This window comes from Anser brachyrhynchus (genome assembly GCF_964034855.1).
Source record: "Anser brachyrhynchus genome assembly, chromosome: 1".
Taxonomy (NCBI): Eukaryota; Metazoa; Chordata; class Aves; order Anseriformes; family Anatidae; genus Anser; species Anser brachyrhynchus.
In genome coordinates, this window is record NC_137694.1 from 15,005,496 (window position 1) to 15,020,169 (window position 14,674).

Sequence of the window (14,674 nt, forward strand, 5' to 3'; positions counted from 1 at the left end):
TAGAAGCACATCTCTGGGTGCTCATAACGGCAGACAAGCACCCGAAGGGAACAAACCATTCCACTTTGAGCACCATGAGCATCTAAGAAAAAAATAGAAATCATATTTGTTTTTATATTTGCACTGTTTCAGCAAGAAAATATGACCAAGGAATAAAGAATGTATACAGAGGGTACATGGGAAGGCTACTTTGAATAAGCCAAAAGCATGCATTGGAACAGGTTTAGTTAAACCATGTCAAAACTCAGTGTGGACAGACATGCAGCATTAACAAGGCATTAATTCAGTTTAGCCAAAGAGGGGTCAAGATTAAATACAGATTAGAGTAGCCCACAATGTATAATGTAACTTAAAAATACGGCTTGAATTCGCATCTGTAGTTGTTTCAAATGGATGCAAGTCCTCTACAAACATATCCCTAAGTCCCTCTTAGAAAACAATGTTATTTACCTTGCTGCCAATTTCAACACTTAAATTCACTTTTCTCTTGCACTCCTTATGGCTCACCCTTATTGCAAGATGACATCCAGATACATTCACAGATGCCACCATAAAATACATTCAGTCAGGGTATCCACATGAAAATAAATGCAAAAGGCTAAAAATTGTGCTTTCAAGCGTCAAATGCCATTCATAAGAATCCACAATGAAACTTGGTATTTAATTCACCAGCAGAAATTAGAACTCTGGTGAGTGTTACTAGTCTGAATCTGCTGGCTTTACACAGAAGAGATGTTTGCAATTACTTGAAGACTGATAACTTTTTAAACAAAAGGGAAAGAGGATAAACTGAGGAAATACTTGGAAAGATTTGCGTGTCAAATACTCAAGCCTTGTATTTCATAATGAAGTTCAACTTCAGTTATCTCCGGAAAATTTAGGAAACAATTGAACAAAACACATTTTCTGGAACTATTTACACATACAAGAAGTTGTAATGCTTCCTGCATTGGAATAAAAATGGTTATGATTAGTTACAGAAAGCAATATAAATGATGCAACCAACCACAAAGCACTATATATATAAATGGAGACTTGCCAATAAGCCCTCATTTATTCTAACTGGCTGACAGCAGCCATAAATCCTTATTACCTGCAAAGCCATATTTGGCATCCAAAAGGATGAAAATTGTTTTTCCTCTATGGACTTGCAATTATGATTATTCTCTGACTGCTTCTATTCCCTGTACACTGTATGAAGAAGCTAAATTTACCCACACTTTGGTATTACGGTTAAAATATCTTGATTTAAAGAAGAGACTGTGGAATTTATTTTACAGTTTATACATAAATCTTTCAGGATGAACTTGCATTATTTTCATAAATTTTTACCTCCAGAATATAGTTCCATCCCTTTTCATTGAAGACATCGTCTTGAAAGTGCTCCCTATACACTTCTTTGGCTTCCTTGATTTTCTCTTTGGTTACCACTTTACCTGTGGTTCCAGAAACAAATGAAAGATTAGGAAATAATAACAAATAGGTTCAGACACAGAAAAGTTACTTTGCCTCAAAAAAAAAAAACAACCAACACAGAAAACATGTCAAGTGCAGTAAATCGGCTATGCTCAAACCAAATTTAATTTATTATATAGATTACGATGCTAAGGAAGCTGTGGTCAGCAGGTGACTCAATAAAAGTTTCAGCTTTCTATTTTAGAACGGTTAATAACCTGTCAAGAGTTTTGTTTATCTGTAGTTTTCCTGGAGGAGTGTGATGATTGTGCAACTCAGCACACACAAGATACAACCTGACCAGGTCTCAAGCTACACTGCTCCAGAAAGAATCCCTATGGAGAGGCCTTAAAAATCAGATTAAACACTTCTGTGATACAGACAGACTAACCGCATTACTTGAATAAGTATTGCTGCTGCTTTATGACCAATCTTCTATTTGCAGTGTTAGAGAACAATCCTCAGATTGCTACAGAAAAGATTATCAAGTGCTTTGATTTCAGTCTAATTCCAATATCTGGCAGAACTGGCAGAGAGATTTATGAATTCTGGTTCGAGATAAAAGACAAGCAAGCTATATGGCTAAAGTTGTCCTTCTAAAGCCTGGCAGAAGGCAATTTGCATTTGGGTCAGAACAGATGACATTCACACATAATGCAAGAAAACAAGCGAAGTCTTAAATGCCACCATGGATTTTTCAGATGTTACTTTAAAATTTGTCAATATTGAAAACATGTTCACATGTAGCTGCCTTGTTTAGCAATCTGAGTGGCAACAAAAATCTAAGGAAAATTAACGTTACTGACTTACACACTAAATAAATCAGCAAATAGACTAAAATTCATGTTCAAAATGTGAAGTGTACCTTCGTGTGGTTCTATGAAGTCTTCTTCTACTTCAATTCATTTCAATTTAACCCCCTGAAGTAGGGTTATGAACATGTCTTCATTTTCAGTAACCCATTGTCATAAAGAATCAGTAGAACAGTGCCTGAATTTAGAAGTCAATACCTTTTAACAAGGGCGGTCATCTCATTTTCAAAATCACATAAATAAGACCTTATGCCTGCCACTACCTGCATTGTACCAAAATAGTATGGAATTGTTTAAAATTCTACAACTCCAGCAAGACATGAGAAAAATTAAGGTATTTATTTACAGGTAAAGTTTTACTTTTGAGTCAGTTACCTTTTAAATATTTATTCAGAATGTATTGCAAGCCATAAAAAACAGTTTCTTCGTATTTCACTTTCCTTAATTTGGAATTTTCCGTCTTCTTTTCACGACATTCGAAGTAGGAGTATACTTTGCTTGTGTTAGGTGGATATTGCTTGTAGTGTGTAACCTACATTAAGAAAAACTTCAGTAAGTTCTTGAAACAACACTACAAAAAAGAGAAATCAAAAGTCATTGGGCAATATCAGGGTTTCCAGCAGAGCTCTTTGTTAAAGCTTACAGTAACTCCAACTTTTCTGGACTATTCTCTGTTCACACTCTACAGTCAGCAAGTCTTTGGGGGATTTCCCACTTCTTCAATTTTCAGTTCAGAGGTCTGTCTCCTTTATCTTACTCTCTGCTTCCGTAACAGGCCTTTTTCCCCAGTAACCTTCACGGCCAGCTCTCAAACCTCTGCTTTGACTAACTGGGAAGAACAGCGGCTGGGGTTTTAGGAGCAGCACAGGGCACTGACCTACCCAGTCAGTTTTCACCCCACTGTGCTTTGGCCAAGCCCAAGAGCTGCAGGAAGCACAGAGCTGTCTGCCACTACCAACGTGAAGTTCTCTGCTTGTAGCTGAAGCGTTGAAGGCTATAATCACGTAATTCAAATGAAAGCCCTCAAGGCTCAAGAAGGCACCGACAATGGCACCTACCCAAGCGTCCCATTATCCACGAGCAGAGTGCATTTCTCAAGCTCAGATAATGTTAAAGCCAGCTTACAAACCTGTTAGTGCTGGTAATGCTGTTACGAGATCTGCTTGAGGTTTGTGCCTCCCCTTTTGTACTTTTTTCCAATTTCTGTAAAAGTTCACATTTGGCATAGAGGAAGCACGGAAAGTTGAAGTCCGAAAGCGTGTATCACATGGAAATTGGTCACACGAACATATCCAGGTAAGCTGGATTCAGCCACACCAGCTTTTATTAGCTATTGGTAATTAATAAACCTACCCAAGAATTTACTTAGGGTAATGTGCCGTTTGAAACAGCTGCAACTGAAACATTAGCAACTTAAATCTGCAAAATTGTTACCTACTAGTATGTAAAAAGCAAACCTCATGTAAAACCTCTAATTCCATATTTCACACACAAAGAAAAAAGAGTGATGTAAATCTGATACTGTAAATTTGAATGTTGAAATTACAGGATACATAAATCAGCTTAAAGCATACCCAGAGGTGAAGCATCAACATTTTTCTAAAATTATTAAGGAAAGTCTGTGAACAAATCTATACGTTCCATAAGAGAAAACCATTCCTATAGCAGAGTAAAGTGCCATCACACCTCAGAACAAAACTTGAGAAAGGCATGAAATACGTCTGGATTTTTCCGAAATGTCCACATTTACAGGCTCAGCTATGAGTTATACTTGCTGCAACTTCTTACTCCAAACCATCCTAAAAAGTGTCCTTTTCAATATCACACTGAACTGGAAAAAGGTTAGTTTAACATTGTCCTGTCTTCTTAGAATGTACCTCTGACACTTTCAAAATAAAACATTTGAAAGTTTCCCTTACCTGTATTGCTAAAACTGTCTATTAAAGGATTTAAAATCATTTTTTTTCCCTCTTAAATGTCATTTCTATTTAGTATTTCACTCAGCTTGGATAGTGACCTAGACTGCTCAATTGCACCTTCTGGTCCTCCTATACCAGCAGTTGTGTTTGGGTTTCCAATGCTGCAAGGGAACGGTCAAATAACCAGAAGGTCAATTTTCTGATCTTCCCATTATCTTTACTCGTACGGAATTTTCGAGGCCAGTCAAATAAAACCCACGCTTGTCACTGCAAGCTGGCTGCCTTCACTTCAAGCAAGGCACCGCAGAGCAGAGACACTGAACGGAGCACAACCCGCTCTGTTCCGATTCCACAGCCGCTCCAAAGGGAGAATGCCTACTGCTGATCATGTCAAACCCACGTCAAAAACTGCCCGGCAGATTTGGTTTCTAGCTATTAGGAAAAGTCTCGCCCCACAAACTATACCATGCCCGGTCCCAGTTCTAGGCAGAACTCCCAACAAAGTGAATCCCAGTGCCAGCCCAGGCAGTTCTGCCCACCCCATAACCACACGCACAAAACCACAACCACGCAACAATCCAAAAAACCTACTACGGAGCAGTCTAACGCAATACGCTGTTTGACACGTCTTCCTAACTAACCTGAGTATGGACACCCACACAATCCCCTTACATGAAAAGTTTTGTTCTTTTTTGTGACCGCATACGGGACAGGATTTTAAGCTGGGGCTTTTCATTTGATTATATCGCTTGGGAACTCCGGTTAACTTCATTTTCATTCTCCCTCCTATTTGCATGCTACAGCTTCATGCTTTCAGAAACACTCGACACAGCCCACCAGCTTCAAATGCACAGAGCCAGCGTTCCAGGAACAATTCCCCAAACCAATACCTGAATTCCTTGAATATGATCTGGAACAAAATGATGTAATGCTGTTTTACCCACAATGGTAAAAAGGTAAAAAACAACAACAACAACAACAAAAACAACAACGAAACAAAGCTACATCCACATGAGACTGCCTAATCAAGTCTCTCTAACAAAGTTTAATTATCCAAGTTACAAAGGCAGGTTGCTGAAGTTAGCACCTACATTATAATGAAAACTTGCATGACCCTCAGCTACCAGCTTAAAAAAAAACACAACTCTGTCTTTTGCTGTTCCAAGGCATCTCCTCCAGCTAAACATTTCTCTCTGTCAATGGGTTACAGGCCCCAGATTCACTTAAGGTGCGCAGTGCACACGCTGAGCTGGTGCCACGCTTCCCTGGTGCATTTCAATGCAGTTTTCCTCACGGACTTCCCATTCTAGCTGTGCTTTGAAGCATGATCCCAAAACGTGGTGCTCTGGCTGTAGACTGGAAGTTGCTGAAACCCAGTTGGAAAGCCCAACAACCCAATTTATCCTTTATGGAGCACGCCTGGGGAAACAGCTCCTTCAGACTACCTTGCTGGCAGTTTCAACCTAAGAAAAAATATAGTCAAGTTCCTCAAACAGTAAATCACGGGTTTAAATAATTTTTCTGACTTTGGATTAGATCTTAACCTGAAAATATATAACCGCTAGCATCCAGAAATGTTATCTGCAAGGATGAAAACCTAGATGAAAATTGCTTATGAAAGAAATGTCAGTTTATCAATTAAATTTCATCAAGTACTTGAAAGATAATTTATTTTCCAATGGTTATATGTGTAAGACTTAATTCTATTCTTCACATACTAGAATCTATTTGGACAGTGAAAAATACACACCCCTGGCAATTAAGATATTTCACATCTAAGCAATCTTCACCTTTGTAATCTTAAATAACTTGTGCTTTTCTTTGATGCTTTACAAAGCTATTGGTTTTAGCTACAAAAATCAAAACACCCACTGGGTGTCTGCGAGGATCTCACAGACTTCTCGGTATTAAAAGACACAAGCACAGCATGAAGGGACCAAATCTTCCAGCCACTGCTTACTCCAGGTGTGCGAGAAGCCAACCACGAGAGCCATTTCCCCTGTTCTTGATGGGTTTAGCTGGAGCTGCAGATCTCTGGATCCACTCCCAACCCTCCATGTCCCTGCTGTGCTAAGTCACGGTGTCACTCGGCGCCTCCAGCACGCATCCATCAGCCTAAGGGCACTCGTCCGGCCCCAGCTCTGCCTGCAAGCTACTAGGCAGGGCACAAAAGGTGCCCAGAAGGCACATCTGCCTAATAAGCATCACTGCAGCTCTGACCAGTAGCAGGGATTTCTGGATGTCTAGGAGGTAGGAAAATAATACCCACCCACCAGAGTGATGGGCAGGCACTTGGGTAACGTAGCCAAATGTCTGGGGTAAAAAAATAAATGAAATATGAGGAAGGATCAAGCCCTAGGGAGCAGGAACGCTCACAGAAGAGACAGAGCGCCAGTGGAAAACGAATCAAAACAAACTCCACAACCAACCACACAAAACCAAACAGGACTACAAGGCGCTTGCACAAGGAAAAGTACACTTTGAAAAATGCCAGAATTGCCCTTGTTGTCAGATGATGTTTTGCTTCTTTCTGTACTCTACATAAGAGTAGAAAAAACAATCTGTGACAATGGGTGGCATTTGAAATATGTTTTACGTGACTTACAGCATTGATAAACCCATGCTTTCAGGTAGGGGATGACAGAAGCTGGACCTGTACAGACAGGCTCTCAATAAGCAGAAGTGACTAGAAACTCAATAAGAAACCCCCTTTTCTACAGAAACAAACAAAAACCAAACCAAAATCCCAGTAGTGGACTAAGCAACCCCTTACCAAAAAAACAAACAAAAAAAAACAAACAAAAAAACAAAACAAAACAAAAAAAACAGAACTCCAAAATATCTTCTAAGGCCTTTTGGTACTTAGTTCAAGACTGTGGTTCGGGTTTTGCCTACTCCAAGTCTGACAACCAGCCATCTCCAACGAGGGTACGTACTATGACTGAGTTAGAGCACCTATCCTCCAGTTGGGATAGCTCCTTATCAAATTTAATCCAAGAAAAGGCGCATGCTGGGCAAAGAATACCTCTGTAAGGACTTCATCTATGCAGCTCTATCTAGTCAGCCATTTGAGAGGAACACACAGCACAAATCGGATTTAGGTCAGGCATCCAAGAAAACACCCAATATTAAGTTAGATTTTAAGAGAAATGAATTAACAGGTACTCATAACAAAACAGGGAGAACTGAGGCAAAGGATGTATTTTTTTTTTTGTAGGCTAGAAGATAAACCCTTTGTAGTAACAGCTTGTGTTTACAAGCTTTGATGTACAAGAGTTTGCAGTGAAACTACTTTAAAAAGGTTGTTTACGTCTATACACATCAACCATTTGAGAACAGGAGGGAAACCAGGTCTGATCTAAGTACAGGAGTCAGGTGTGGCCAAATTCTCCAGCGGTGGCTTATTCCTGGTGTTCAGCAAGTTGTAACCACAAACCATCAGAAAGATGCCTCTGAGCCCTGCCTGCAGCAAAGAAAACAAAACGCAGAACATCCACCAGCAGGGTCAGGCCTGTACTGTAACTCCACGAGAGATAAGATAACGCCAGCTCAACCAAGAAGGTACTTGAACTTTCTGGAGTTAGTTGAAAAATATTGCAGAATAGGTACAGAACAGCCCAGCTACTGAAACCAAGGCAGAAACACAGAGAATCAGGTAGAAAACAAGGGAGAATCAGGGAGAAAATAAGCCTGAAGGAGCGTGGTCCTGGAAGCTAGTAGATGGGCTGCTCAGCTGGGGCACTTCAGGATCTGCAGAAAGTTATTAGGGCACAAATTAGGGCTTGCTCACTGCACTACAAGCCTCGTTCATACACCAAAATGGGCCATATCCACGCCAGCATAGGCAAGAATTGTTTTAAGTGACAAAAAGGAGAGCCGAAGTTGCGGGATGAGGTGTCAGAACTGCTTGTTGAACTAACTTGTACTGGAAGAGATGTGTTTGGGGGATCCTCGCCCCCACACACAACCCGCTGAGAGAGATAACTTTACTGCAGTGGGGCTCCGGGCATTTCTGCTGGAGAGACATGGAGGAAACACTTGTAAGACCCCCACTAGTGCTGGTATTACTTACCAGTTAAAAACCTCGTGTAGGGAGAGGGAGGCCACAATTTGGAAGACCACTTCACCTAACCCTTCATCGGGTTCAACCCACGGAGTGGTTCAAAGCAAAGCTTGCCAATAACCTTTGGGGAAAACACGGTTAACAACAGAGGAAGCGAACCAGGACTTGGGAACAAAGGAAAAGCTTTATCAAATATACCTCACTGGGATGAGACATAACTAACACCAGTTATTGCTGACCCTCTTTGGGAAGAAAAAAACCTGTGACTAGCAATTAGATTCAACAAGGATGCTTTTGCAGCTTCCAAAGCAGTCACGAAAGGAACATGTACCATAAACAAAAGTAGAAATGAAAACCAAGCCCAAAGTTGGTGTGGTTAAACAATAAACTTATCTGAACACAAAAGGCAATCACAGAAGAACCAACCTTTAAGAAGTTAACAAAAAGGGCATTCGACAGTAGTAGGTTAAGTGCAAGATGCTTGCAAGCAAGCATAAAAAACCCAAATACTAATAGTCAAGTACAATCTTCTTATTTTGATCATATATGAGCTTCAAATTACAGTAAGAAAATAGCCTTAGAGAGACCCCAGATGACTTGATGTGGCACAAGTGTAGCAAACACAGATTAAGGCAGCGTTTAAGTGAGAATATTGGGGTACCTGCTCTTACGGATCAGGAGGAGAAACTAGTTCAGGTTATGACCAAGACTGAAAGCTGATTCTGTACCACTTTTAATGTCTCTGTAATCTGGTTCATCCATCATCTCTTACTTACAGGTTGACAAATAAGAGGATGAGAGGTGAGCAAGAAACAGTTAACAGATCAGCCAATACTATGAAAAGTAAGGGGAGCACATTCACACAACCAAACTTCTATGGAAGCTGCTCATAACAGCAAGAGATGCTCTAAGTGACCACATTCACATTCATCTAAAAAACAAGGTCAAGCGTAAGCACTGTAACTAAATGTATTCTAAAATGCTCAAATAAAAAAAAGAATACGTTTAAAAAGGTAACACTTTACAACAGATTTCTTTACCTCCCAAAATTCCGGTGGTTTGCATCCAAGATTATCATAACAAAGATGACAAAACACCCTATGTTTGCTGTTTACACATTTGAGTAGTCCTCTGTAGCATTTCACATACTGCTACAAGTTTCCTGATCCTTAAACATAAAGACGACGCATTCAACTTTCTGAGAATGAAAGCTGCAATGACTCGGTAAAGGTGTACTTCCCATTCATTTAAGAACTGTCCGAATCCTGTCCTGTTGCAGCGTTCCCTTGTAGCGATGACGGCTTGGGGGCTGGGACACCACCACGTGGCTGTGAATCAAAACTTGGAGGATAACAGCCCCTGACAGAGCAAAGGCTGCTTCCTACGAGGAATGCCAGCCCAGAAGTTTCCGATGCCTGCCACTGCCAAAATTACAGGAGGTAACAAAACAGATTTGCACCCCTACCAACAGGTTTTAATTAGAATCATAGAATCATAGCTTATCTCGAGTTGGAAGGGACCCACAAGGATCACTGAGTCCAACTCCTATCAATTAAAATAAATATATATACACGTATGTGCCACAGAGAAGAATAATTTGCCGTCGCTGAGTACTGATCAAACCCAATAAGCTGAAGGATACTCATGACTCTTCCTCGCATACCTACAGCCTTCTAAATAAAGCACATGCAGCCTGCCAGAGCCTGAGAATAAACACACACTGGTGTGAAATGCTTCACAAGCGCTCTTCTACATCCACGCAGAGCGTAAGAAGTCAGTCGCAATGACAAATTATTAAGATGCAACATGGAAGACGGACAGAGTTAAGCAAAAATCTTTAAGCTGCCTCGGAGCATCCCGAAAGAGAAACAGATCTCATTTACAGTCCCGATGGCAAGTCAGCTCCTCCTATGGAGTAATTGCATCGCAGCTTGTTAGAGCTATCAGCTTAATTACAAACCATCCCAAGCAGCAGTCAGGCAGCCCACTGGTAAGAACAACAGAAGCTATCACTGCTTTAGCAAACGAGGCTCCTGCCTCCCTCCGGCAGCCTTTCCCCTCGCTCCTCACGCTCTCCGGGCCGGGCCCACAGCTCTGCCAAGCTGCCCCCCAGGACGGTCTCAGATAGGGATTCCCTGGAAGATTTGATGCCTGTACACAAACAAATAAATGTGGGATAAACAGAGCACTGGGAATCAAAGAGGAAGGAAAGAGGGGCAGCGTGTCTGCAGCACCGAATGGATGAGGAGGATGAGAACGGATGAAGGACGTGGGACCTTTCGTTGGGAAGCACCATGAGTGAGCAAACCTGTCAGAGAGGGGCATGAGAAAGGCAGAGCCACAGGGAGGAACCGTACAGCCCTGCTGGGAGGAAGGGCGACGTTAGGGCACACTAACCCCTGATAAAAAGGAGGAAAAAAAAAAAAAAAAAGAAGAAAAACCAGACTGAGGAACTTCCTGGTATAGACAGAACAAGACAGCATGCAGTATGTTTGCATGAGGAACCATGAACTTCAAGGAGTTTGCTGATAGCCCCACCTGCAGCTCTCAGACTAGCAACGAGGATCTTGACTTCACGTGCTGGTCTTTTTCAGCAACATCGGGTCACCAGCAGAAAGCTTCACTGCTAAAAGGCTCATCTCTGTGTTGGACTTCAGCACAAAGCAGTTCCCCAAATAACTCTGCGTGGGTGAATTTCTTCAAAGTCTTGTGACCCAAAGAATTAAAAAATGCATTTTTACTTATACTTTTACTTGTTTAGCAAGATGCGTACACACCATACCAGATGCCCACGCCCAGACCTAGAGGGGACGGCACAGAATACCCAGCACACGGGGAGTTGTACTCCTGGGGGACTTGGAGAAGCTTAAGAATATCCAAGTACTGAAGGAGGAAAAAAAAATAATCTGATGTAAAAACATTTATATTGTTATTGGGGCTAGAGATAAACTAGGCAATCTGAAACCTTATCTCAAAATCATGGAGCACTCGCACAGATCTGTAAACCCCGTTCATAGTGGAAGCTGAGTACTGGGTTCAGGGAGTAGAAAGTCTGAAATTCACCTGCTGGGAATGACTCCTACCCAGGAAAACAGAGCACACGAGAATTAAGTACGATACTGAAACTGGGTGTTTGATAATCTTCTGTGACTTGAGATGAAATGTCCTGTGACACACACCCAGGCAGGAAAGCGGTTTGGGAGGGAGGAGGTTAGATCAGCCGTCAGTGGAAAAATCTTTGCCCACCAAATTACTTTGTTTTATGCTACTTGTTCCTGGGTTTTGACAGGCACTTAAACCAGTCACCAATTTTCTCGCCATCCCAAATTTTCCATTGTAGCAACACAGAAGTGGGACACTGGAGCCAATGCTGTCCTGCCTCAAACTAATGAGTTGTGACAGATACGAGCTGGAGACACCACAACTTGTTACTCATGGACAGCTGCCTAAGCTGGGGCTGTACTGGTTGGGACACTGCACAGTTTGTCCCCGAGCTGTTTATTTTCATGTGGCTTTTGCCACCGCCATTAGTTCGTATGGATCTGCGTCGGGATCACCGAGCAAAGTTCCCAACACAGCTACGTGTTCTGCCTCACGGTTTGATTGTTGCGTGTTGCACATAAACAGATGCTGCGATTGTGGATAAAGCAGAAATATTGGAAAAAAAAAAAAAAAGAACACAACATCAACTCTCAATTTTGTTCTAATTGCTAATCAGAGCACTTGGTAACTCCTGTAAGAAGTCTGGTGTTGCAGACTACCAGCTATTTTAGCGCGATTGTTACTGAAAGTGCTTCCACTAAGCGTGCTTCATTGATTAGGAAATGACAGTATCATCCAGGGAGAAGGTAAGTGATGCTTGCTCCCGTTACCTAACAAGATAAAAGAAGCTACTTGTAAAAGCATTATTTAACAATATTGGAGCTTTTGAGACTTGGAACAAAGTATATGGGAAGATAAACAATTTGAATGGCCCTAACAAAGCAAAGCAGGCAACTCCAACTGCTTTTGATACAGTACGAAATGCTCCTAATTGCCACAGACAACTTCATCCAAATTAAATTTGAACTAGGAAAAACTCAGGCCTTTACTTGACTCCTTTAGGATTTCTACCGCTCATGGACTGTTACTAAATCATCCTGCCTATAAAACAGCAAATGAGACAGAAATAAATGTCGTCTGTCATCCCAGTACTCCTCACTAATACTAATCCTTGACCAGATGCAGTGAATTTAAGAGTAGCGGCACGTTAGAATTAAAATAGATGCTGTTTAAACCCATGCCTACAGCATTTGGCGTGATTCGTCTCGAACATGGAAGAGAAGGGGCTCTTCCACATTTGAATTAAGGTTAACAATGAACACTAAGCGCGGTTCTTAAAAGAGCACCGGTGCCAGATTAAGCCCTGAATGAAAGCAGTTCCACAAGCCCTCAGCGAGATGCTCTGAGATTGTATCAGCATCCTGCAGGCTTCCAGCTCACCTTCCTGCGAACAGCGGCAGCAGGGGGCACGAATTGCAGAAGCGTGCCCCCCACGAGCGGGCAAACCTTTAAGGGACTACAATAAAGTAAGGAGCGGTACTGTCGTTGCGCTTAGTGCCCCAGCAGCCCCTCTGAATTACAATTCCGCTCCTGAAGGGAAAAAAAAAGTTAAGTTTTTTCAGTCTAGGTGATGAGGGAGCGCGGGTAGGACCGGGCTCGGGGTCTCGCAGGCCCAGCGTTGAGGGGCCGTAGGGTCAGCCCCGAGCAGCGCAGGGCTGGGGCCTGGCCGCTCTCACCTCCCGACGCGCTGACGGCGCTTTGGGGTCAAAAATGACGGAATCGGGGAGCCGCGCGAAGGAGGGCAGCGGGGCGCGCGGCTCCACAGCGGCTCCCCAGAGGGGCAGCCCCGGACCCTCAACGTACGGGGCCGGGTGCCGGTGCCGCAGGGCACGCCCGGCTCCCCGCCGGATACGAAACCGCCCGCACCCGCCGCGCTTTCGCTTCCCCGAGCCCTGCGCCCGCCGCGGCCCACACGTGCTCGGGGCACCGGCCCCGGGACGGAACCAACAACCCCCCCGCGGGGCCGCCCTGCCCCGATAACGGTCACCGGGGGGGGGGGGGGGGGGGGGCAACGGTTCCCCCCCCGGGGGAAGGGCCCCGCTCGGCTCTGCCCGGCTCGGTGCCCCGCCCGGTGCCGGAGGTGCCCCCCCGCCGCCCCCCACGCACCTTGTAGGAGTCGGTGGCGAGCAGGATGTTGAACTCGGCCCCCGCCGCCGCGCACTCCATGGCGCCGGGCCCCGGCACGGCACGGCACGGCACGGCTCGGCGGGGCGAGGCGCGGGCACGGCGCGGCGCGGGCACGGCGCGGACTGGGCTGCGCCGCCGCTCCGCCAGGGGAGGGGGGCGGGCACGGGAGCGCTGCGGGCGGGGCCTCGGCGCGGCGCTCCCCGCGCGCTGATTGGCCCCGCCGCGAGGCCGCCGGGGGCGGGGCCCCGAGGCGAGGGCGCGGGGGGCAGGGGGCGGGCGGCTCGCCATTGGGCGAGGGGAAAGGCGGGCGGGGGGGGGCGGGGGGGCGGCGTGACGCGGGGGCGCCGCGCGATCGCTTGGGAGGGGCTGGTGACGTCAGCGCGCGGCCCGCGCGCGCGCCCCCCGGATCGGCGGCGGGGGCGCGCGCCGCGGGGGCGCGCTGAGGGGAGGGGAGTGGGGGGGGCTCCGCTTTCCTCCTGCCCCAGTCCCTGCTGGGCTTTCCCGGCAGGGGGGTGGCTGGAAGCGAAAGGCGAGCTTCCCTCCTCTCCCTGCCCCTCGGGCTCCTGCACGGCGACATTTCCCGGCAGCGAAGGGGAAATCCTCATTTATGTTCAGAAAATAACAGTGCACGCTAATCAAAAACGAATTCATTAGATCAGTCCTTTAAATTGCAAAAAGTCAGACCCATGCTACAGGGCTCCTTTTTTAAAACCCTGACGTTCCTGGCTGCAGAGCGCTGCTGCTGGACCTCCGAGCCTTCAGTACCACAATTAACGATGATGTGCTCAGACGGAATTTTTAATTGTCAGCATCTTCCCACTCCTCCTGCTGGCTCCTTCTTGTGTCTTACGGCGTGCCAGAACCTGAAGAATGGCTTAATTTAGCTCTCGTGAGCGTATCTGAAGCCGTATCTGCACTGAAATATTGTAAAGTCAGGGCGTCAGAGTATTAATAGGGAATAGTATTATGCTGAACAGAGCCGCATTAAATCACGCGTTGCTGGTTAAGGGAACATATTTTATATCTGGGAAAAAAAATAAATGCTCCTGCGGCAGTGGGAGTACAGTTAAATGGGGGAAGAGGGGTGATCCTTGGGACCTCAAACACCTGATGTCTGTGCTGTATTTGCCATGTTATCCGTGAACCTGACTTCGGGCTGATCATCTGGCTTATTGAAACAAGGATTTGTAATTTAC

At 44.7% G+C, this 14,674-nt stretch overlaps 1 protein-coding gene across 1 annotated transcript in view; it reads right to left on the reverse strand.

Moving 5' to 3' along the window:
* The window catches only part of NAMPT (nicotinamide phosphoribosyltransferase), a 31,679-nt gene extending 18,040 nt beyond the window's left edge, over positions 1 to 13,639 (reverse strand). Inside the window, exons 1-3 of the mRNA XM_080553911.1 lie at positions 13,458 to 13,639; positions 2,643 to 2,799; positions 1,333 to 1,436 (exon numbers count right to left, since the gene is read on the reverse strand). Coding sequence (XP_080410037.1) covers positions 1,333 to 1,436; positions 2,643 to 2,799; positions 13,458 to 13,517 — 321 coding nt within the window. The 5' untranslated portion in view covers positions 13,518 to 13,639. The remainder of the gene's footprint in view (positions 1 to 1,332; positions 1,437 to 2,642; positions 2,800 to 13,457) is intronic.
* Between the last annotated feature and the right edge of the window lie 1,035 nt (positions 13,640 to 14,674).